The sequence below is a fragment of the Acinonyx jubatus genome, chromosome B2 (assembly GCF_027475565.1).
Source record: "Acinonyx jubatus isolate Ajub_Pintada_27869175 chromosome B2, VMU_Ajub_asm_v1.0, whole genome shotgun sequence".
Lineage (NCBI taxonomy): Eukaryota > Metazoa > Chordata > Mammalia > Carnivora > Felidae > Acinonyx > Acinonyx jubatus.
The window spans coordinates 141059802-141083901 of NC_069385.1; the positions used below are offsets into that span (position 1 = coordinate 141059802).

Sequence of the window (24100 nt, forward strand, 5' to 3'; positions counted from 1 at the left end):
GTTTGTCTTCAATTACACTGCTTTAGTGTGTTCATCACGTATATTTCCTTTTCTGTTCAAAGACTCATTTTCTTATGGTTTGAACCTACCTTTCTTTATTAACAGAATTAATTTTTATGAAGTCTTGGGTATTTCATTAACTTTTGTTTCTTCATTCTGGTGGTAGGGCTACATGGGAGGTACACGGGGTTGAATAGTTTGTTAGTTTGACAGTCTTACCGGAGTTTTCACATAATAACACTGTTAAAATGGTTCAGTGGATTTAATTGTTCAAAACAAGAAAGGAAATTACTTTGAGCTTGAACCTCTCAGGCTTCCCATGACCCAACCCTCCTATTAGTGGTCCCACTGATCTGTCTGCGAAAGTAGCCCCATCCTTCCTTGCTTAAATATTAACAAGGAGTTGCCTACTGTGGAAATTGGACTTACACATTAACTCTTGCAATTTTGTGTTTTTTTTTTTTTTAAACACAGGTGGGACCATGTCCCTCCTTTACTTTCGTGGTGTCCCCCCCCACCCTACCCTACCTCACTCAGAGTAAAAGCCAAACCTGTACAGTGGCCTCTAGGGGTCAGTATGAGCTGGTTCACCTGCAGTTTCACTCCTCTTCCCTCCTTCAACTCTGCCCCCTTTTCATTCTGTTTTCGAGGCATTAATCTCTCTGATGTTCCCCCCCCCCACCCTTCCAGTTTTATGGAGAGATAATTGACATACATCGCTGTATAAATTTAAGATGTACAGCATGATGGTTTGATTCCTACATATTACGAAATGAATACCACACTGAGTTCAGCTAACCTGCACCTTCTTATATAGATACCATCAAAAGGAAAGAAGAAAAGAACAAAGGGGAAGATTTTTTGCTTTGTGATGAAACTCTTAGGATTAGCTCTCCTAACAGCTTTCCTGTATGCCATACAGCAGTGTTAGCCACAGTCACCGTGCTGCGCTTTACATCCCTAGTACCTATTTATCTTCTAACTGCAAGTTTGTACCTTTGACCGCTTTCCCGCAATTCCCCCTCTTCTCTCCTTTACCAGCCCCCTTACCCATAGTAACCATAGATCTGATCTCTTCTATTAGTTTGGTTTTCATTTCCTCTTCCTTCCCTTCTCCATGCCCCTCACATAAGTGAGATCACACAGTATTTGTCTTTATTAGTTCAGCAGAATGCTTGCAAGGTCCACACGTGTTACTGCACATGGTAGGATTTCTTTACTCTTTTTTGTGGCTGAATAATATTCCATTGTGAGTCTAAAGCACAACTTCTGTATACATTCATCCATTGATGGATACTTAGGTTGTTTCTATATTGTAGCTGTCATAAGTAATATTGCTTTAAATATGGGGTGCAAGATATCTTTATGAGTTAGTGTTTTAATTACCTCTGGATATATTCTTGAAAATGGAATTGCTATATCATATGGTAGTTCTATTTTTAATTTTTTGAGGATTCTCCATAAATGTTTCCCATAGTGGCTGTATCAGTTTATAATCCTACCCGCAGTACACAAAGGTTCTCTTATCTCTACAGGCATGCCATCATTTATCTGTTTGTGTGTGTGTGTGTGTGTGTGTGTGTGTGTGTGTGTGTGTGTGTGAATGCTTATTCATTTTTTGAGAGAGAGAGACAGAGCATGATTGGGGAGGGGTAGAGAGAGAGGGAGACACAGAATCTGAGGTAGGTCCCAGGCTCTGAGCTGGTCAGCACAGAGCCTGACATGGGGCTTGAACTCATGAACTGTGAGACCATGACCTGAGCCAAAGTCAGACGCTTAGTCAACTGTATCACTCAGTGCTCTTGTGTTTTTTGATGATGGTCATTCTAACAGGTGTGGGATGATACATCATTGTGGCTTTAATTTTCTTTTCCCTAGTGACTAGTGATGTTGAGCATCTTTTCATGTACCTGTTGGCCTTTTGTATATCTCCTTTGGAGAAATGTCTCTTTATGCCCTCTGACCAGTTTTTCATTGGGTTATTTGTGTTTTTTTGTTTGTTTTGTTTTGTGTGTGTGTGTGTGTGTGTGTGTGTGTGTGTTTACTGTTGAGTTATATGAGTTCTTTATGTGTTTTGGATATTAACCCCTCAACAGATAAGATGGTTTGCAAATATTTTTTCCCATTCTGTAGGTTTCCTTCCTTCCTTCGTCCATCTGTCCGTCCGTCCATCCTTCCTTCCTTCCTTCCTTCTACCCTCCTTTCTTCCCTTTCTTTCTTCCTTTTTCTTTTCTTTTCTTTTCTTTTCTTTTCTTTTCTTTTCTTTTCTTTTCTTTTCTTTCGATGGTTTCTTTTGCTCTGTGGGATTTTTAGTTTAATGTAGTCCCACTTGCTGATTTTTGATTTTGTTACTTGTGCTTTAAGTGTCATATCCAAAAATCATTACTAAGACCCATGTCAAGGAGATTTGTTCCTATTTTTTCTTCTAGGAGTTTTTTAGTTTCAGGTCTTTAATCCGTTTCGAGTTAATTTTTGTGTGATGTAAGATGTGGGTCCAGTTTCATCGTTTTATGCATAAATATCTAGTGATCCCAGCACCATTCATTGAATAGATTGCCTTTTTTTCCATTGAGTATTGTTTGCTCCCTTGTCAAATATTACTTGGCTCTATAGGCATGGGTTTATTTCTGGACTTTCAGTACCATACTGTTTTGATGACTATATAACTGTGTAGTATAGTTTGAGATCACGAAGTAGGATACTTCCTGCTTTGTTCCTCTTTCTCAGGATTTCTTTGGCTATTTGGGATCTTTTCTAGTTCCATATAGATTTTAGAAGTGTGTTTCCTACTTGTATAAGAAAAAATGCCTTTGTAATCTTAGGGGAGTGCACTGAATTGATGGATGTGTTTTGTTAGTATTGACATTTTAACAACATTGATTCTTCTAATCCATGAACATGGGATACCTTTCCATTTATATATGTCTTCTTCACCTTATTTCATCAGAGTTTACAATTTCATTGTAGAGGTATTTTTTTTTAAGTTTATTTATTTTTGAGAGAGAAAGAGAAAGCGTGAGAGAATCCCAAGCAGGCTCCACACTGTCAGCGTGGAGCCCAGTGCCGGGTTCAAATGCACAAACCATGGGATCATGACCCCAGCTGAAGTTGGACGCTTAACTGACTGAGTGTGCCTCATTGTAGAGATCTTTTCCTCCTTAGTTAAAATTATTTCTAAATACTTTATTGTTTGTGATGCTGTTGTATATGGGGTCAATTTTTAAAATTTCTTTACAGAAATTTTGTTCTTAGTGTACAAAAAATGTTACTGATTTTTGCATGTTAACTTTGTATCTAACAATTTTACTGAATTCATTGATTAGATCTGACATTTTTTTTTTGGTTGAGTCTGTAGGATTTCTATATATAAAAGCATGTCATCTGAAAATAGACATAATTGTACTTCTTCTTTTTCAACTCATATATGTTTTATTTCTTTTTCTACTTTGATTGCACTATGTAGGTCTTCTAGTAGTATATTGAATAGTAGTGGTAAGAGTGGGCACTCTTGTCATGTTCTTGTTCTTACAGGAAAAGCTTTCCTCCTTTCACCATTAAGTATGATATTGATTGTGGGCTTGTCATGTATGGCCTTAATTGTATTGAGATATTTTCCTAATTAAGAGATTATGTGCCTAATTAAGAGAGATATGTGCCTAATTAAGAGTTTTTAATCATGAAATGATGTTGAATTTTGCCTAATGCTTTTTCTACATCTATTCATAGGATTATGTGATTCTTTTATTGTATTTTATTAATGTGATTTATCACAGTGGTTAATTTGCTGATGTTGAGCCATCCTTGCACACTAGAGATAAATCTCATTTGATCATGGTGAATAATCCTTTCAATGTGCTGCTGAATTGGTTGTCTAGAGTTTCATTGAAATTTCTTGCATGCGTTCATCAGGGATATTGGCCTATAGATTTTTTTTTTTTTTCCTAGTAGTATCTTTTTCTGGTTTGGTATCAGGATAATGTTGGTTTTATAAAATGAGTTTGGAAGTATTTCCTCCTCTTCAGTTTTTGGAAGAGTATAAGAAGGATTTATTTTAATATTCTTTAAATGTTTGGTAAAATTCACCAGTAAAGGCATCTGCTTCTGGAATTTTGTCTGATGGGAGATTTTTGATTAGTGATTCAATCTCCTCACTAGTAATTAGGCTATTTAGAATTTTTCTTTCTTCCTGATTCAGTCTTGGTAAGTTGCATGTTTCTGAGAATGTTTCCATTTCTTATAGGTTGTCAGGTTTGTTGGCATTTAATTGTTAATAGTAACCTCTTGGGATCCTTTGAATTTCTGAGATATCAGTTGTAATTTTTTTTAAGTGTTTATTTTTTGAGAGAGACAGAACTCAAGTGGGGAAGGGGCAGAGAGAGAGGGAGACACAGAATCTGAAGCAGGTTCCAGACTCTGAGCTGTCAGCACAGAGCCCGTTGTGAGACTTGACCCCACAAACTGTGGGATCACGACCCGAGCCGAAGTCATGCACTTAACCAACTGAGCCACCCAGGTGCCTTCTGAAATATCAGTTGTAATGTCTCCTTTTTCATTTATAATTTTGTTGATGTGGGTCCTTTTTTTTTTTTTTTTCCTTCCTCTGGTTAGTCTAGCTATGTGTTTGTCAAGTTTGTTTATCTTTTCAGAAAACCAACTTTTAGTATGGTTAATCTTTTGTTTTTCTCTCCTCATTGTTAATTATTTCTGATCTAATCGTTATTTCTTCTAATGTTAAGTTTGGGCTTTTTCTAGTTGTTTAAGGTTTAGAGTTAGGTTGTTTATTTGGGATATTTTTTGTTTCTTAATGTAGGTTTTTATTGCTATAAACTTTGATTTTAGAATAGAATTGCTTTTGCTGCATGCCACAAGTTCCAATATGTTTTATTTCCACTTTAGTTTATCTCATGAAGCTTTTTTATTTTCTCAATTTTTATCATGATTCATTGGTTCAGGTGAGTGTTGTTTAATTTCCATGTGTTCGTGACTTTCCAATTGTCCCCTTGTTAATTTCTAGTTTCATACCATTGTGGTCAGAGAAGATACTTGGTGTGATTTCAGTCTTCTTGAATTTGCTGAGACTCATTTTGTGACCTAACATGGTTTCTTCTCTTAAGTGTTCCACGTGCACTTGAGAACAACGTGTACTCTGCTGTTGTTGCCTAGAGCGTTATGCATATATGTTAGGTCTGTTTGCTTATAGTGTTGTTCAAACTTGCTGTTTCTTTATTGATACTCTGTCTGGCTTGTCTATCTTTTGTTGAGAGCAGGTTATTAAAAGCCCCCAACTATTACTGTATTATTTTTATTTCTCACATTAGCTCTCTGATATATAAAATACATAAAACTTTTTGCTTTATATATTTGGGTACTCTGTTAGGCATATAAATCTTTATAATTCTACATTTTTGATGTATGACCCCTTTGTCATTTAATAATGGTATGTTTGGTCTCTACCATTGTTAATTTAAGTCCATTTTGTCTGATACAAGAATGGATACTTTTATTTTTTTTAAGGCTAAAGTGAAGTCTCTTATAGGCAGCATATTGTTGGATCTGCTGTTTGTTTTTGTCCATTCAGACATTCTGTGTCTTTTGAATGGAGAATTTAATCCTTTTACATTTAAAATAATTATTTTTGGGGACATCTGGGGGGGGGGGGCTTAGTTGGTTGAGTATCTGACTCTTGATTTTGACTCAAGTCATGATTTCATGGTCATGGGATCAAGCCCCGTGTCAAGCTTTACCCTGGGCATGGAGCCTGCTTAAGATTCTGTCTCTCCCGCTTCCTCTGCCCACTCAGGTTCATGCACGTGCTCTCTCAAACTATTCAAAAAAAGAAAGGAAATAAAATAATTATTGATATGCAAGGATATACTGTTTCCATTTTGTTAATTGTTTCCTGTTGCTTTGGAGGCCTACTGTTCTTTTGTTTCTTGTTCTGTTTTTGTGTGTTTTGATATCTTTTTGTATCAGGATGCTTTGGCTTCTGTATCTTGTTTCTTGTGTTATTACTACAGTTTTCCTTGTGGTTACCATGAGGCTTACATAAAATATTGAAAACTTTTAACACTCCATTTTAACTGATAATGACTTATCTTCAATAAAATTTGTATACTTGACACTTTTATTTCTTTTCCCTATCACATTTTAGGTTATTGCTGTTAGAATTTACATGTTGTATTGTGTGCCTAAGAAGAAGTTGTTGTACTCATAGTGAACATAAATTTATGGTTACATTCCTCTTGTTTTTTTAACATTTAGAGTTTTAAGTGAAGTATTGCATCACTGTTACCATATTGCAGAGTCTAACTGTGACCTACATTTACTGTCTGTTATTAGTGTGATTTATCTATCTTTTTCTGTTTTTATGTTAATTAGTGTTCTCTCACTCCCACTGAAAGAATTCCCTATAGCATTTTGTCTAATGCGGGTCTGATAGTAATGAACTGTCTCATCTTCTGTTTGTGTAGGAAAGGCTTTACTCCTTGTTCTTTTCTGGTGGATGGCTTTGCCAGGTACAGACTCTTAGTTGAAAGCAGTTTTCCTTCAACATTTTCAGTCTGGCCTCTCAATCTCTCCTGGCCTAAAAAGTTTCCTTTGAGAATATTATGGGAGTTCCCTCATATGTAACTTCTCTCTTTTCTCTTAGCTGCTCTTAAATTCTTTTTTTGTCTTTGATTTTTTAAGTATGTATGTATGTATGTATGTATGTATTTTTTTTGAGATAGCAAGTGGGCATGTGCTCCCATGAGTGGGGGAGGGGCAGAGAGCATTCCTAGCAGGCTCTGCAAGGTCAGCTCAGATTGGGACATGAGGCTCTATCTCCTAAATCTTGAGATTGTGACCGGAGTCAAAATCAAGAGTTGGACACTTAACCAACTGAGCAACCCAGGCACCCCTGATTTTTAAAAATAATGTAATAATAATGTGTAACCCTCTTCTGGTTCAACTTACTTGGCGTCTTTTGGACCTCATTGATCTGGATGTCCATTTCTCTCCCTAGGTTTGGGAAGTTGTCAGCAATTTTTGCTTTAAATTTATGTTTTGTCCTTTCTGTTTTCCTTTTCCATAATGGAATTTTCCATTCCATAATGGAAATATTGTTTCTTTTCATTGTGTCCCATAATATGCATAGGCTTTCTTCACTGCTTTTTATCCTTTTTTCCTTTTTGCTCCTTGGATAATTTCCAATGTCCTAGGTCTCTGATTTTTTCTTCTGCATGGTCAAGGCTACTTTTGAAACTCTCTCTCTTGAATTCTTCAGTTATTGTATTTTTCAACTCTGGGATTTATGTTTGTTTTATTTCCACCCTCCCCCTTTTTTTAGTGACTAAGGAAATTAGTGCACATATATAAACACTTTCATTTTTTTAAATGTTTATTTATTTATTTTGAGAGGGAGAGGGAGAGAGACAGAATGTGTGTGAGCGGGTGAGAGGCAGACAGGGAAAGAGAATTCCAAGCAGGCTCTGCGTTGATAACGCAGGGGCTTGATTCCACGAACTATGAGCTGAAATCAGGAGTCAGACTGTCAACTGACAGACAGCCAAGTGCCCTGTGTTTGCTTTTTCTTAACGGGTGCTGTTTCCTTGTAGAAATTCTCATTTTGTTCGTGCATTATTTTCCTAATTTCATTTTTCTGTTTTCTTATAGTTAACTTCCTTATGAGGCTTATTTGCAAATTTTTGTCTGACGGTTCATAAATGTCCATTTCTTTAGGGTCAGTTATTAGATCTTTATTAGTTTTCTTTGGGGGTGTCATAATAACCTGATATTTTGATCCTTGGTTTCTTACATTGCTGTCTGTACATTTGAGCAGCAGGCCTTTGCTTCCATAGTTGACACGTTTCCTTTGGCAGAGAGAGTTCGTCCCCAGTCAGCTGAGTTTGGGTGTGTGGGTGTGTTTGCTGATAATGTCTTTGGGCAGTTGTGAGGCCCGCTATTCTGATCGATTTTTGGGTGAGACAACTCTGAGGATGGAGATGGGGGGCTGAGAACACGCGGATAGGACTTGGCTTGGTTATCTACCCAAATGAGGCATCTGTAGGAGGGGCTCTGTTGTTGCCTCAAGTCTCTGGTAAGGCTTACTAGGTTATAGATGTGGCTATGAATTAGCTGCACTGCTCCGGCAGAGGGCAGAGAAGGGCCTAGGACATATATAGCTCATTGCTTGGGGGCCCGAATCAGGCCCGAGTGGACAGTGAATTTGCTGGGCAGGTAAGCCCACCGATTTTGCTCTGCAGGTGGGCAGAGCCCTCTGTGCTGTATTCTGTGTGCAACTGTCATTTTTCACAGGACTTTTGAAGGGGCCATGCAGCTTCCGTGTGGCCTGGGTAGTTTCCGTGGTTGGACAGGCTGAAGCTATATTCAGCAATGAGAAAGGCTGTGAATAAGGTTCCCTGCCCAGGCACAGTGGGAGAAGCACCTCTAAAACCGGGAAAGCTCTTTGCTTTTTGCCTCAATTCAAGCTGACTCGCAAGTTCCTGGCTTCGCAGGGACTGGCTCTGCCCCACAACCTTTGGGGTCTGTCTTCCTGCCCTTCTCTTGGCTCAGGGCTACTGGCCTCATGGCTTCCAGGTCTTGTCACCAGCCCGTCTGTTCAGGTGGGACTGGGAGGCACTCTCCATTCCAAGTCAGTACCTTGCCTGGTCACGGGCAAACTGGATCTAGGTTCGCAGAATCCCTCATTTGAGGTCGGGAATTAGGTAGACCCGCATGCACGTGGTCCCCTTGCGCAGTGTGCTGCAGAGTTGGTTCAGTAGGTGAGCGTAGCTGCTTTGTGGAATTGCTCCGTGGGCATTGAGGGTATGAATTCGGGCTGCCAAAATTACTGGTCGTTGTAAACCCCTGGCCCCCCTTCCCTGTCACAGTCAAGATTCCCTGGGACTGGGCTCCACAGACTGTTCAGCAATCCCTGTGGTGTGAGACCAGAGTAGGGGCTCCCACAAATGACCCACGATACGGGGGAGGTTGGTTGACCCCTCGGGGTTCTCTTTAACCACTGGAGATACGAGAGGCTTGGGGAGCCTCTCCTCTTGTTGCTGTGCTGAGTGAGGGAGGGACAGTGCCGTCAAGGTAAGTCAGTCTCTTACCTCCTAATGCAGTCTGGCTTGGTCTTTGATGTGCATTGGGGTACTTCAGCCTCACCCCATGTTCTAGAATCATCTCAATGATTTCTTGCTCTCGAATGATGTTAGTTGTTCTCGTGAGGGGCAGTCAAGTCAGGAGCAGCTGATGTCGCCATCTTGGTGACATCACTTTCCCACTCTTGCAAATCTTTGTAGTGTCTTAGCAGATTGCAGGAAGGTCACACCACAAATATTGTTGAAGTCTCTAAAAGTGTATATAGTGTTGTAGTCTAGATTTGGTGACACCATTCACGCACAACAGCTTTTAAGTTTGAGCATCCTGATTTTTCTGTTTGAATATTAATCATTTTTGTTTCAAATATTTGGTGTTCTCAGGTATACCAATTTCTGAATCCCAAGGTTCTGATTTCTATTTACTGTAATAGGATTATTTAGCAAAATATGCCAAGGAGATGAATTACTCTTCTTTTGAAGCTCTCATAGAAACATGGCAAATTAATATAGTTTTTAAAAAACTTGAGGTAAAAAATTTTCTTCATGTGATGTTCTTTCTTTAATATGATTAACTTTTAAGAGAATCAGCATGGATCACACCACTTTTATACCCTGCATGCATAGCATATGTGCTTTATACTCATCCGGAAACATTTTAATCTTCATTTAAAGAATATGCAGTTTTTGGTAAAATGTAGGGAGAATCGTTGAGACTATAAACTTAAATAATATTAGCAGCTCCATCACATTTTTCACATAGAAGAGGGTGAAGTTGTAGGTAGGTTAATTGTGCTATTTTTCTGTTTTCTTCACACAATAGTAAGCTGTATTGGTAATTCTCCATTAGTACTTTATGGCTGGCTTCCATAAAAACGGAGATATAAAGTGGAAACCAGTAGAAATGTAAAGTAGACGCCAGGTCATGTTAGAGGTGTATTAGAACTTCAATATCCAAATAAAATATATGTAAAAATCATGATCACCCTTGAGAAATGTATTGAAAAACAAATATATATATAATATATATTATATATATACATACATATGTATATATTTGTATTATACATACATATGCATAATATATACATATATGTGTATGTATAATATATGTATATATAGTCAAATGAAAGCACTGGCAAGTTTATAAGTCAGATGTGAGCACACAAAAAATTTAAATCTGATTTTCTCTTTTTCTTAAAAATTTTGTTTGACAGGAACATTGATTTAATCAGACAGTTGTAAGATGTCGTTTGTTAGGTAATGCCGTCGACCTTTCCCTGGAAAACCCAATATCGGTGATCACTGGCACAGAGAAAGCTGCTTCTCGACTTTAACATTTTGTATATAATGTTTGGAGATACACAGTTTTAAAAGTTCATTCTGTAACACTCTACAAAGCATGTACCATATACATAGCAATTCTGAGACTGAGAGAATAAATATCAGTTTCCTGTAATTATCAGTTGGGTGGGGGGAAAGCTCATGTGCAGAATCTCCAGTTGGAATGTGAACTGTGCATGGATTTTTAAGAAGAAGTTTATCAGTACTACTGGCTTATAACAAACCTTACCTTGTATTGAACAATAAGGTTGTAGTAATTGAAATGTTTTTATGAGAGGGGGCTTCTGACACATGAGATCTGTAACTCCCAATGTTCAAGTGCACCATTCCTTGACGTCCTGCTGCAGTTGGCCGTCGTAAGGGGTAAGAATCCTGGATTGAGCATGTGATGAGCTGTGTTGAAATATCTCGTTCTCCTGTTAACAGTGTCCTGTTTAGCAATGCACACAACCTTATTGGTTCTGTTGCTTGAGTTGTTAAAGGTAAGACGTGGAAAGTCCCTTCTACTCTGAAACTCTGGAGGTGTTTGAGTCTGTAATATAACACCGACTCTCAGAGTCTGTCGTTAGGATGAGATACTGACATTTTGGACAGTGATCTCTAGCCAAAGTTTTTAGAATGTGAAAAGCTTTTTCTCGCATCCACATATCCTTCTGCCAGATTCTACTTTTTCTTTCCCTATGCCTCCCTACTTAAAAAAATGAGGTTGAAATGTTTGCAGTGGACCTACCATGCATTTTGCTTTTGTCAATCTCTGTATTCTGGAGTGAAGAGGGTCTGGAATTCATAAAGCACAATTCTCTGACTCATTTGCCTTTACCTCATTCAGTTGTAATGGCATCCTGGGTGGTGATGGACAAGTGTACTTCTTGGTGTTGCTTAGGAGTTTTATGCTTCTTTGAAGCAACTTTCATTTCTACCCTGGGGCATGTTTGTTTTTGGGACTTTGAGACAGGCTGCTTTAGTCTTGACGACTAGGATTGCTGGAGAAAAAAGTAACTTGAGAGAATTTCATGTAAGGTGAAAACATTACCCGGAGCAGGGATTCTCAAGGGTGTTTGCCGAGAGGGGAATTGTTTGCTGAGAGGGGAATGGTAGCTGAGAGAGGAACAGTTTGCTGAGAGAGGGAGCTGGCAGACTGGTTTCTCAGAACTTGGGGAGGCTGAGGGTTGGAGGTTCTGCCATATGGCCCTTCACCTAGATTCATTGCCCTGTTGCAGCCTGGCAAGGATCCTGTCACTCAGGTGTCCTGGGTTGGGAAAACAACACCGTTCTCTAGGCATGTATGCTGATATTTACCCAGGATCCTGTGCAGTTCCTGGCACGACTGCTTACACTTTCTTCCTCTCCCCTCATATTCAAGAAATGGTATCAGGATGCGAGTGAGCGATTTAAGAGGAATGACCTTGAATCTACTTTATATATTTAAAAAAATCACTCGCAAATTTGATTATCATTATCCCTGCCATTATTTGTGACCTATTTCCTAGCCCTCCAGAGCTTAAAAAATAAATGGGATCTGACTTTAAGTGTGTGAAAGTTTTGAAAATCTCCTTTGTTTTTTGCTTTTGGAAAACGTCATTAGGGCCATAGATCTTGATAGCATTACAATTGCATTAATTACAGTAGCAACCGTAATGAACTTCTCCCTCGCTCTTTGTAGCTTACCCTTTCCGTGTGCGTGAATTCATCTGTACTCTGGATCATACAGCCAGGCAGCAGTGTGTTATAATGCCAACCCTCATCCTCCAGTCTCCTGTTCTTTACTTCCTGTTAAGCTGCTTACCTTGAATAGAGGGGAGTGAGAAAGTGAGGTGCGTGTATTACTTCCTTTCCTCGCGCCTATTGTCGAATGTCACTGCTCTCCCATTTCTGGTTCCCTTTCTTAATGTTGCCTTAACACATTTTGTTCCTTCACGTTTCTTGGCTCCTCTGTGATCAGTTTTCCTCCTCTCCTCCCTCACTTTTACAAGCTATCCCATTTTGTGCCAAAGGGTTTTTTTTGTAAGGAGGGCTTTTTTTGTTTTGTTTAAAAGGAAAAAAAAAGCCTCTGAATAGAATATTTGAGTCTTACGTTGCTTTAAAGGTGCTTAATTTAGGAAATGAGAGAATGGAAGTATACCTTAACTGTAAGAAGCCAATAAAAAGTTGATGTACCCAATAAAAAGCTAATGAAAAGTTTTTACAGGGAAAATTCTCTTGGGTGTGTTTATTAGGGGTAATTTTCGAAGATTTTTTTTTTATATAGTTTTCATTCTAAAATGGTTAGGTGAGGAAAATCCATCCATGTTTTTTAAGGATATGGGCTGTGATTTCTATCTCAATTTTGTATTTAGCCTAGATAAATAATGAAGCTGTAAGCAGAAGGATTTCGATGTAGTTAACTTTCAGTCTTTAGTACTTCATAATGAACATTAATTGTAATTTCCTAAAATTAAGTTTTAAAACTAACGTTTGATCACTCTGAATTGGAACTAAAAATGTGTCTCAAGCCCATATAACTTCTACTTCATAAACCACACTTAGAAATATTTTCATTTTTGAAGGTGTGGTTTTTCACAGTGGGGCTCCTTCATGCCAAGTCTTAATAAATCTTTTCAGTGAAATCTGGTTTTAGCGATAGGCTCTTAACTAGATTGGTTTTAAGAAGTGGAAAATGAGCACCAAGCAGGAATTCTAGCAAAAAAAGTCGTCTTACTGTGTTGGTAGTGTTATGTCCAAGTGTACCGTGAAGTACGCATAATTGTATATTTGAGTTGTATGACGCTTGCCCAGCACCCCCACACCTGGCCATCTCTCTTCGAAGCCTTTCCTCATCTTTCTTGGGAAAGTGGACCCTCTTTCGTGGTGTCCCACTGTTCCTAGAAACACCTGTTAGACTTTTTCTGACACTTCATTCCAGGTACTTGTTTGCCAGTCTGTTTTCCTCGGGACCTTACATCGCTTTGGGACAGAAGTCAGTGTGGTGACTCAGGACAGAATAGGGCTTTTGTTTTTGCGTGTGGGAAAGGTAGATATTGGAAATCTTTGTGCATATTTTGGAAGCATGTAATATTGATAAAATAATATTTCATACATCTTAAAATTTTTTTTATGTTTATTTAGTTTTGAGACACAGAAACAGAGCTTGAACAGGGGAGGGGCAGAGAGAAGGGAGACACAGAATCCAAAGCAGGCTCCTGGCTCTGAACTGTCAGTACAGAGCCTCACATGGGGCTTGAACTCATGGACTGTGAGATTATGACCTGAGCTGAAGTTAGATGCTCAACTGACTGAGCCATCCAGGCACCCTTTTTTAAGTTAATTTTGGAGAGAGAAAGAGAGAGAGCACATACGAGCACAGGAGGGGCAGAGAGAGAGAGAGAGGGAGAGAGAGGGAGAGAGGGAGAGAGGGGATATGCAGTGGGCTCTGCGCTGACAGCAGAGAGCCCAATGCCAGGCTTACACTCAAAAACCATGAGATCATGGCCTGAACTGAAGTCAGACGGTTAACCAACTGAGCCACCCAGGCGCCCCTCATACTCTCATACATTATTTTAAAGCTCACCTGTAACATGGAGCTTTTGTTTCTGTTGTGAAGACACATTAAGGTATTATGATACAAAATGCACATCTTCTTTGTTTTTCTTATACTTTTGTGCTTAATACATTGTCGTCATTTTATAGAAAGGCAATGCTAACGCCTGTCACAAGGGGCTGAGGACTAAGAGTGGGTCAGTGTAAAGCCAGCAAGTAAGCCCCTGGTGCCCTGTTTCCTACCTTCTCCCATTTAGGTTGCCTTCAGACAGCCACAGTGCAAGTAGGTATGTTCAACTCATGATGAGAGGTGAAATGCAGACAAAGTGTGCTTCAAGATCCATAGATGGGACAACTGTCCAACTTACTCTGCTTCCGGTCTCTCTTCTGTCACACTCTGTGGGGGCTTGAGTTGAATAATAACAGGCAAAAACTTGAAACTTTCATTGGTGATTCAAAGTGGGACTTTGAACTGCAGTGTTCAAAAGTTCATAAGGGGCTTGTGGCTTACAAGTTCCTTATGTCTGTATTTTACCATTCTCATTTCCTAGCAGCCTGAATGCTGTGTATTGTAAGGTCTGCGATTTCTGCTTTCGTCGCCTGGTGCAGTGATTTTCCAAATGTAGGTGTGAGCGTGAGCAGTGATTAAGTTCTGTATTGCTACCATGGATGTTTACATGCTGAAACTGAAGCATTCGTAGCTTTATTGCCGTAAATACTAAAGCCTTGGAGCTATTTAGCAAATTATAGTTCAGAAGAGCCTAGGATAGCAAGACAGTCAGTGACCTAAGGAGTTCATTTAAGGGTTCTACTAATGTGGAGTCACTGACATGGGACTGCCTTCTACCCTTGAGTGTTTTGATGTACACTTGATTTACATTTGGAAAAATGAATCGGCACTACGCAAATCTCCCACTGTCATAAAAAGTACATCCGCTTGTAAAGGATTTAATTAAAACATAAAATTAAGTGCTTATGGGAATTTGCCCCCAGAAGGTGTTTCCATTAGGGTAAGAAGACATTTTGCTTATGTGGATTATTTGTTTTGTGTGTCTTTTGTTTAATGTGATGACCTTAAACTAATTGTCATCATCAGTTGTGCCAGTAATGCTGGGAAAATGGGAGAAAAAACTGTCATAAAAATGTTCCATTGCAGCGAATGCTTTCATCTTTCTGTCTTACATAGTTCTAGATCATACATAAAGTTTACATTGTTGTAATTACAGTGTGCACCAAGGTGTTAAATAATCCTCAGACTTCTAGGGATTTGCACTTTGTATTATGACCTTATCTTAGCTTCCTCTCCGACTCACCTGCGTGTCGGGTAAGATGCAGGCTTCTTTACGCCTTGTCCAGCTCTGGAATACACGCTGGTAACTGTGTGCCTCCGTAGGCCCTCTCCGCCTCTGTTCTGATTCACGCTTTGAATTCTGCCTCTTAGGACAGTTGAGTCTTACTGTTCTTTCCTTATTTTGATATCTTTTTCTAGGTGTCATTGTTCTAGTTAACGTTTAAAGTTTTCATACCTATTCAAAATCTTAAAAGCTAAAATTTATGCTTGAATTGGGATGATTTTAGGTGTTTGGGCCTGTTCTGGCCCTTTGTGTAAAGTTTTCCAGCTTAGGTGTGGTACAGAGCTGCTCCTTCCACTTAATCAAACTTCCCAGTTTTACTTCGCTCTCTTCTTTTAAAATGAAGTCATTTCAAGGGAAGGTCACACTTGAGTGTGACTGTCCAACGGTTCTTTCTTGTTGGAGTGGTGCCTGCCTATGAGGAATGACGTTGAATTGAAGAGAGGCACATTTCTGGCCACATTTTTGTTTTTCTTCATGATTAAGCAGTTAAAAGTGCCTGTGCAGGGAATGTCAAGTAAGAACTCCAAACGTTTTGTAGAAGAACAGATTAAACTGAGCGTTCCTTTGTAATAGTCTTAAATAATATTCAAATGGATGTGACTACATTTCCGTAAGTGAGAATTGGTGTCTGCGCTACATTTATTCTCTTTTCTTTTTGCTGGGATCTTCTGCCAGTCTTCTCCTAGCCTCTGCCCCTTGCATCTTGGTGGGTTGCTTCACCGGGACATTTTCCAGCAGTCTGACCCAGAGCTTGGGGTTCAGACAGGTCTGTCGAGTGGGTAGTTAATAGGACTGAATTTGTGTGAAGTGAGAGCAGTTTGGCACGAGACCTCTCTGGTGGTGGTGGAAGGTGGGCGGTCACACATGAAGGAAACGAGGGCCTTTGCAATTAGATGGGGTGAATAAAGTATGGAAGGAAACTCTGGCTGGTTATGGAGCCTTAAGAAGAACAAGAGAAGTTAAAGAGGGGGAAATACACGATCGGAGTCCACATTGCCAGATCACGGGTGCTTCTGTGATGTGTCATGATATTCCAAAGCTAATTTGTGACACCCACTTGAGCTGTGAAAACCAAAGGAGAGAAGATTGGTTTGTGAGTAGAAATGTAATTTAATTAGTAAATATGCATTTGGTAGGCAGTCCTGTTGTCTGTCACTCAGTTAAAAGATGTGCTTATAATCCAGAGGCTCATCCTTTTCTATTTGTAAATGACCATTATAATTGCCATTCTGACATGTTGACAGGCTGTCTTTCTAGTATCCACGGGTAGAATGTTTCCCCTTGATTTTAATAATGTTTTCAACATTTGGCACTGTGGGATTTGGAAAAGACGTTTTGCTCTTGAAGATCTGTAAACAGCACTGAATATTGATTGAGCTAATAGAGCAATTACTGCACATGACTGTTTTTCTCCCACATAGATTTTCTCAGTATTATGAATTTACAAATATGCATGTAGTAGTGGATTAAATTTAAAAATCAGCTTTTGGTTCAAAATTTGATAACGTGTAATTTTAGCCAATAAAATGGTTTAGTGGATTCGATCGAATGTAAAAACCAGCACAGAATCAAGGTTTTATAGCTGATTTAAAAATAACTGCTGAAAGCCTCAGGCTTGAAATTAAATTTGGTTTTAACAGGGCTGAATTTTATGTGACATTTGTAACAACGTAGGGAGATGTTTATTAAAGATGGTTAATAAACTCACTGAGACACATTTGACCATTATTTATAGGAGATGAAATGTAAATTTACATATAAAATGGAAAAGATAAAAGATCTCAGAGATTGTGACTTTGAGTGTGTCCCATTCTACATGTTAAGGCAGTTTGGTTTTTGTTCTTATCCTCAGATTAAAATTGCTTATCTCTGTTTTAATCACTTCACATCATTATCACTGACTCCTCAGTGGTCTCCTGTTGTCATCTGTAGATCTGGTCACACTGAGGATTGTTCTACCGATCCGTTCCTGTTAGTTCCTCTTACAATTTCGGAATAGACGTGTGATTGAAATAATGTCAAAACTGGTATTTTCACACTCCCATTTTTCTTTCAGACTCTGTTGTCCTGATTTCCTCCTACCCCTTTCTCTCCTGTCTAGCCACAGAGGGTGCTGAAATTCACAGTAGTCACAAAATAAACCAGTATTCCTTGAATGGCTCTTCTTTTCCCATCGTGGTGTGAGGCATCAGTGGCCAGAAGGGATCACACAAAGGAGCAGTGTGTGTTGAGTGTGTAATTGGGCTCCTTGCTCCATGGTCCCTTCATAAGTGTGGTGTGTTCATTTCCAACACAAATTTTCCCAAATTTTCCTTTTTTACCTTTCATATCTTTATTCCCTGAGCCTGTTTCCCTGTTTCAGACCCCTTGTCTCTTCTTCTTTTCTTCCCAAAGACATCCCCTCCAGTTTATTCTTTAGCCTGTCAAATTTCAGTTTATTTTAGATGGTTATAGTATTGATAACCACACATAGAACAGGTAATGATTTGCAGTGTATGTTTTTATTCTGTGGTCTGTGGATTCAAGGAAATAATCTGAAACAGCAGCTCTGTTTGCAAAAGGATTCTTAAAAGAGCTGGTTTATAACAAGTAACAGTTTTATTCCTCCAGTCCATTAAAAAAAATTGTTCTGTGGTTAAATTTTCTTTTTTTCATCTTTGGCTGGGTATAATGAGGGACTTTTATATTATTTCCTACTTTGTCTTCAGTGTACTATATTTTTCAATTAAAAAAAAAAAACCAGGCTATTGTTAGTTCTCTCGCTCTTTAATGAATCATTGGATTGGAAAATAACTCATTATATAATCAGGCAGAGATATGTTCCTTTATTTGCATGTAGATAGTGAAGATGAATAATTTATCAAATGTTATTAGCGCAGGCTGCGTATTACTGAAATCTCAGCAGGATGTAATGGAATTTGTCTCATGCTAGTATGAAGATAGCATGCCCTTGCCTAGTCGTTACTGAACTTGTGGCATCTCTCAGCGAACTATTATGTTAGCACCCCACTCTTGCACACCTCTTCATTACTGGACTTTTGATTGAAGAGTTGAACTTATCCTGAAAATCTGAAATCTGGCATGCGAAATGCTTCCTTGACTCTAGCTATGTTTTTACAGCACAGCAAGAATTTTCAGAATGAATGAAGGACTTAATGTTTCTTGTTAAAGTGATTAGTGCAAAAAGGCTGTGACTGATGGTTTTATTACTTCTGGTCATGAAAAGCTGTCTGTACAAGAGACGTTGAAGCAATGTATTTTTCTGAAACGAAGGGTGATGGAACATGTATATGATTGCCTTAGAATCTTATGCCTGTACTAATTATGTATTTGAAGTTATCTTAAATGATTGCTTTGAAAAAGTTGGCTTTGATTTGCTTATGGCATGATTGCACGGGGAGGTCAACAGATCTCACAAGCAACAGTGAAGCTGGACAGTCAAAAAAACAATCCCAGCACTCTGGAAATTGACTAAAAGTTTTCAGCAAACTGAGAAGTGTTTCTTCATGAAAACAACTGAACTTTGGGTAAGAACAGTGTGAGTCCATGGCATTTGTGCCTGGGGCTACTCCCATTTTCCTTCCTCAGCTCTTCTAGCAAGGTTGTTCAAGGCAGAACGGGCTCTGAAAACCAGGGGCTTTGCTGCTGCTTCCAGGACAGCTCCGTGGATTTGAAGAACTGTCAGTTAAAGTGGAGATTTTGATGGCAAGCGACAAGGGAGCGCGTGTGACTATACCTGCCCGAACCTGTGGGACTGTTCTGTGTGGACAGGTGGACTAGCCCAGGGATTTAATGGGGACTTGTGGAAGTGGTTGGAGGCTTGCCAAGTCCCCATAGACGGTTAGTTGACCTGAGGTTGTGCACTTGGCACAGCAGAGACAGGAGTGGGCCCCACCACCCACACGCATCTGCCTGCTGGAGCCTGCATGCGTGTCCTGAGAAGGTGGCAGAGAACCTCAGAAAGCACAGGAGGAAGAAAAGGCCGGGGGAAGCACACTTGGAAATGTCCCTGACTCTGAATAACCTCACTGGCTCATACGCAGTTCCATCAGCAGATAGAAATCTTAATGGTTTACAGGGTTTGAACGAATGTGTAACCAGTCTTTCCTTAATAAAAAGGTATGCAGATACAGGGTTGACCCGGAGGAAGTCAGGCTTGGTGGTGGGGGGTGGTGGAGAGCTAAGAAGTGACATCAGTAGCCCTTCCTTGTAGAAGAGATAGACTTAATAGATTTAGTCCAAGTAAGCTAAAACAACAAAAACAAACAAACAAAAAAACCAATCCCTGGTGGGGGGAACCCGAATGGAGAATGTCAGTATATAATCTAAAATGTTCTGTATTCAACAAAGTATTATGATTCATGCAAAGAAACTAAGTATAACTATATTCAGGGGGAAAAAAAAGTACACATTATCTTTGACCAAAAATGTTGGATTTGACAAAGACTGCCAACTACTAAACGAAACCGTGTTAAAAGCCTTTAAGGAGGAGTGTCTGGGTGACTCAGTTGCTGGGCATCCGACTTCGGCTCAGGTCACGATCTCACGGTTTATGGGTTTGAGCCCCATGTTGGGCTCTGTGCTGACAGCTCGGAGCCTGGAGCCTATTTTGGATTCTGTGTCTCCCCCTTTCTCTTTCTGCTCCACCCCCATTCACACTGTCTCTGTTGCTCTCAAAAATAAATAAAAATGTAAAAAAAAAAAAAAAACCTTTAAGGAAAGGATGATGACATTGACTTGAATGTAGAATCACAAACAGAAATGATAAAAAAGAACCAATGAGAAATCTGTAGTTAAAAAGTACAGTAACTGAAATGAAATGTTCATTCAAGAGGCTCATTTGCAGGTTAGAGATGGCAAAAGAAGAACAATTAGTAAACGTGAGGATAGATCAATAGAAATGATCCACTCTGAATAACGAGAAAAATCACCAGGAACTCGAAGACCTGTGAGACAACATCTGGCACACCAACAAGTATGTCATGGAGCCACAGAAGAAGATACAGAAAAAATGCTCCCAATTTTTTTTTTAAAGTATTACATGAAAAATTCCCAAACTTGATAAAAAAATTACTTCATAGAGCCAAAAAGATACATGAACCGCATGTAGGAAAATCACAGTGATCCACACTTACATACATCATAGTCAAACAGTTGCAAAAGAGAGAAAAATCTTGAAAGTGTAAGGCAGAAGTGACACATTATATACAGAAGAACAACATTAAGATTGACAACTGACTTCTCAGAAGCAACAGAGGTCAAAGGTGTGGAGTGCTATGCAGTTGACCCCTGAATGACATGGTTTTGAACTGTGTGGTCCACTTTGACATGGAGTTTTTACAATACAGTACTGTAAATGTATCTTCCTCATGCTTTTCTTAACATTTTCTGAAGCTTGCTTTATTGTAAGAAGTATGCAATACATATAGCATGTAAAACACTTGTTGATCAACTGTGTATGTTATCAGCAAAGATTCCAGTGAACAGTGTAAGGTATTAATAGTTAAGTTTTGGGGGGGAGCCAAAAGTTATACATGGATTTTCAACTGTGTGGGGCTTGATTCTGCTCAAGTCTGCATTGTTCAAGGATTAGCTGTATTCACTGCTCAAGGAAAAAGCTGTCAACTGATAATTCTGTATCCAGCAAAGGTATCTTTCACAAATTAAGCAAAATAAAGACTTGCCCAAGTAAGCAAAGAAACTGTTGCTAGTGGGTTTCCTTTACAAGAAATAATAAAGAAAGTTCTTCAGGCAGAAAGGAAGTAGTATCAAATGCTACGTTGAATTCTTAGGAGGAAACGAGTGCTAGAAATGGTTAAATATGGTGGGTAAATATAAAGTCCTTTGTAAGTCTATATTTTTCCTCTTTTTAAAACTGTATAGTTGTATGAAACTAATTACAGCACTGTTTTGGGATTTATGCAGCTGTGTGTTAATATGTGTGACAGCAATAGGACAGAGAAGGAAGATGGAAAAGAAATGGCACTTGGACAATTGAATCCATATGAAAAAATGAACGGAGACCCTTACTACACACAAAAAGTAAAAAAGTGGATCCTAGACTTAAAGATAAGAGCTAGAATAGTACGACTTTGAGAGGAAAATATAAGAGAACTCTATGTGCTAGGGCTAGGCAAAGAGTTCTTCCATACGATGGTAAGAATATGAGCTATAAAAGAAAAAAATTGATAAAGTGCGCTTCGTTAAATTGAAGAACATTTACTTTTTTTTTTTTTAATGTTTATTTATTTTTGAGAGAGACAGAGACAGAATGTGAGCAGGGGAGGGGAAGAAAGAGGGAGACACAGAATCTGTAGCAGGCTCCAGGCTCTGAGCTGTCAGCACAGAGCCTGATGTGGGGCTCAAACCCATGAACCGTGAGATCATGACCTGAGCCAAAGTTGGATGCTTAACTGACTGAGCCACTCAGGCGTCTTGAAAAACATTTACTTTTTAAAACATAATATCACAAAAGTGAAGCTATAAGCTGCAGACTGAGTAAAATATTTAAAAATCACGTCTGAAGAGGGTTCGTAAGCAGAATAAAGAAATCTTATAACACAATAATAAGGTAGTTACTCCAATTAAAATATCGGCAGACTTCTAGAGTAGACATTTATATCAGCAAATGTTCTCCAAAGAAACAGCCAGTAGTAGTGTGTGTGTGTGTGTGTGTGTGTGTGTGTGCGCGCGCGCACGTGTGCACGTGTGCACGTGAGTATGTGTTCAGAAGAAATGTATTAAAAAGAATTGGCTCATACCATTATGGAGACATGATGGAGATTGAGAATTCCAAAGATATGTAGTTGGCAAGATAAAGACCCAAGAGCATTTGTTTGGTTCCAGTCCAAGTCCAGAGGTCTGAGACTCAGAGCTGGTGGTGTTAGTGTCAGTCTGCACTTGGGCAGAAACAAGACCCAAGAAGAGCCTGTGTTTTAGCCAGAATCCCAAGGCTGGGAAAGAACAAGGACCCAGCTCAACAGTCAGTCAGGAACTGTTCCCTCTTAGCTTTCTTGTTCTATTCAGGCCTTTGATTGGTTGGATAAGGCCTACCAGTGTTAATCTGCTTTACTCAGTCTACTGATTCAAGTGTCAATCTTTCCCAGAAAGACCATTGTGGAAACCCAAAATAATGTTTGGCTAAATGGCATCCTGTGGCCCAGTCAAGCTGACACATAAAAATTATTACATTTACCAAGCAAGACATACGTTTGGCTAATAAACACATGAAAAGGTGCTCAATGTCATTAGTCATTATGGAAATACATAATTCATTTGAACCACAATAATAAATTACTTCCCCCTAGGATGGCTATTGTCAAAAAAGTTACAGTGTGAGGTCTTGGTGACAATGTGGGGAAACTCAAACCCTCATATGTTGCTGGTAGGATATAAAATGGTACCCCACTTTGGAAAACCGTTGTTTCATACAAAGGTAAGTATAAATTGACCACATGACCCAGCAATTCCATTCCTAGGAATCTATCCAAGAGCAGTAAAAACATATGTCCACATAAAGACTTGGACGTGAATGTTCCTAGAAGCATTATTCTAATAGGTATTAATTGGAAACAGTTCAAACATCTACCAGCTGGTCAACAGATTAACAAAATGTGATATATTTTGGAATGGGAGCAAGGGTGGAGTACAACTAAGCTTGGGACAATTTGGGGGGTGATGGAAATGTTCTAAAACAGGGTTTTGTGAAGACGGTGCAGTTGTGTGTGTTTCTTTAAAAGTCATTGAGTTGTAGACTCGTCATGGGTGAATCTTATAGGATGTTAAAGTTATAAAAAGTTACAGAAAATACTCTGTGTAATAGGCAAAGGACAAAGTAAACATGGAGAACAGTAATTGGAGAATCTGAAGGGGATGGGAATTCTTTGTACTGTTCCTTATTTTCTCAACTGCAATTCAGACTTTCCAAGTTATAAAAATTTTTATGACTCTTAGAAATAGTCTGATTGTCTTTTGTTATATTAAAAAAACCAGTTTAAAACCTTGTGTTTGTTTTTAAAAAAAACAACCCTAAAGTGTCATTTTATCTCAGCTTTTTAATTCTTTATTTCTTGGATTTGCTGTTTGCTCTCAGCAGATAATCTGCTTTTGCATTTTTTTTAATCCCCCAGCGGTACAGTTGGCTGGCAGGCACAGTGCTCCGTGAGCCTTCCCTGCTTCATCCACGCGTGTGGTTGACGCTTGAGGGGGTGCCTACCTTGCGGAATGCCATCCTGAGGGTATTTTTGGTTCTGTCATCTGTGCAGTAGAAAAAGGTGCAGATATTGTAGGCAAAGCACTTTTGATGGCAGGGTATGCACACAGCTGTTTTTCTCTTTGGCATTATTTCTTAGGACAATGATCATATCTTCTGTTGTTTTTTTTTTTTTTTTTTTGGTGTTTGTTTCGTAGAGGAAAAAGGTAAATTAATACATTTATTGAGAGCAGTAAATGAAAGTGAAGTTCTGTGACCCATGCTAATGTGTGTTTATATGCTTTGTTTGAAGGTCATTCTGTGAGACTACTGGGTCAGAAAAAGAATAACGGAAAGCGGTTGGGTGGAGCGCCATTGGATTTGCCAAAGATCAGGAAGAATCCACTGATAGAAATCATTTCCATCAATACTGGGTAAGTGTCTCTCAAACTTGCTCATAAAATATTTAGTATACTCCATCCACAAATTCAGGTTTTTTTCCTACCGGACATGTGACAGAGTAAAGCAATTGAACGTTTTCATGGGAAAGAAAAATCAAAAATCTCTAAACCACATGAATATAGTTCCCGCTAAAAGATGTTCCCAGGGTATAA

At 39.0% G+C, this 24100-nt stretch overlaps 1 protein-coding gene across 6 annotated transcripts in view; it reads left to right on the plus strand.

Annotated features, from left to right (window-relative positions):
* Positions 1–24100, plus strand: part of CDKAL1 (CDK5 regulatory subunit associated protein 1 like 1) — a 704834-nt gene that overhangs the window by 208096 nt on the left and 472638 nt on the right. For all 6 annotated transcript variants that reach the window (XM_027040405.2, XM_053223204.1, XM_015085900.3 and 3 more), the window contains one exon: positions 23800–23920. In XM_027040405.2, the coding sequence (XP_026896206.1) occupies positions 23800–23920 (121 nt within the window). The remainder of the gene's footprint in view (positions 1–23799; positions 23921–24100) is intronic.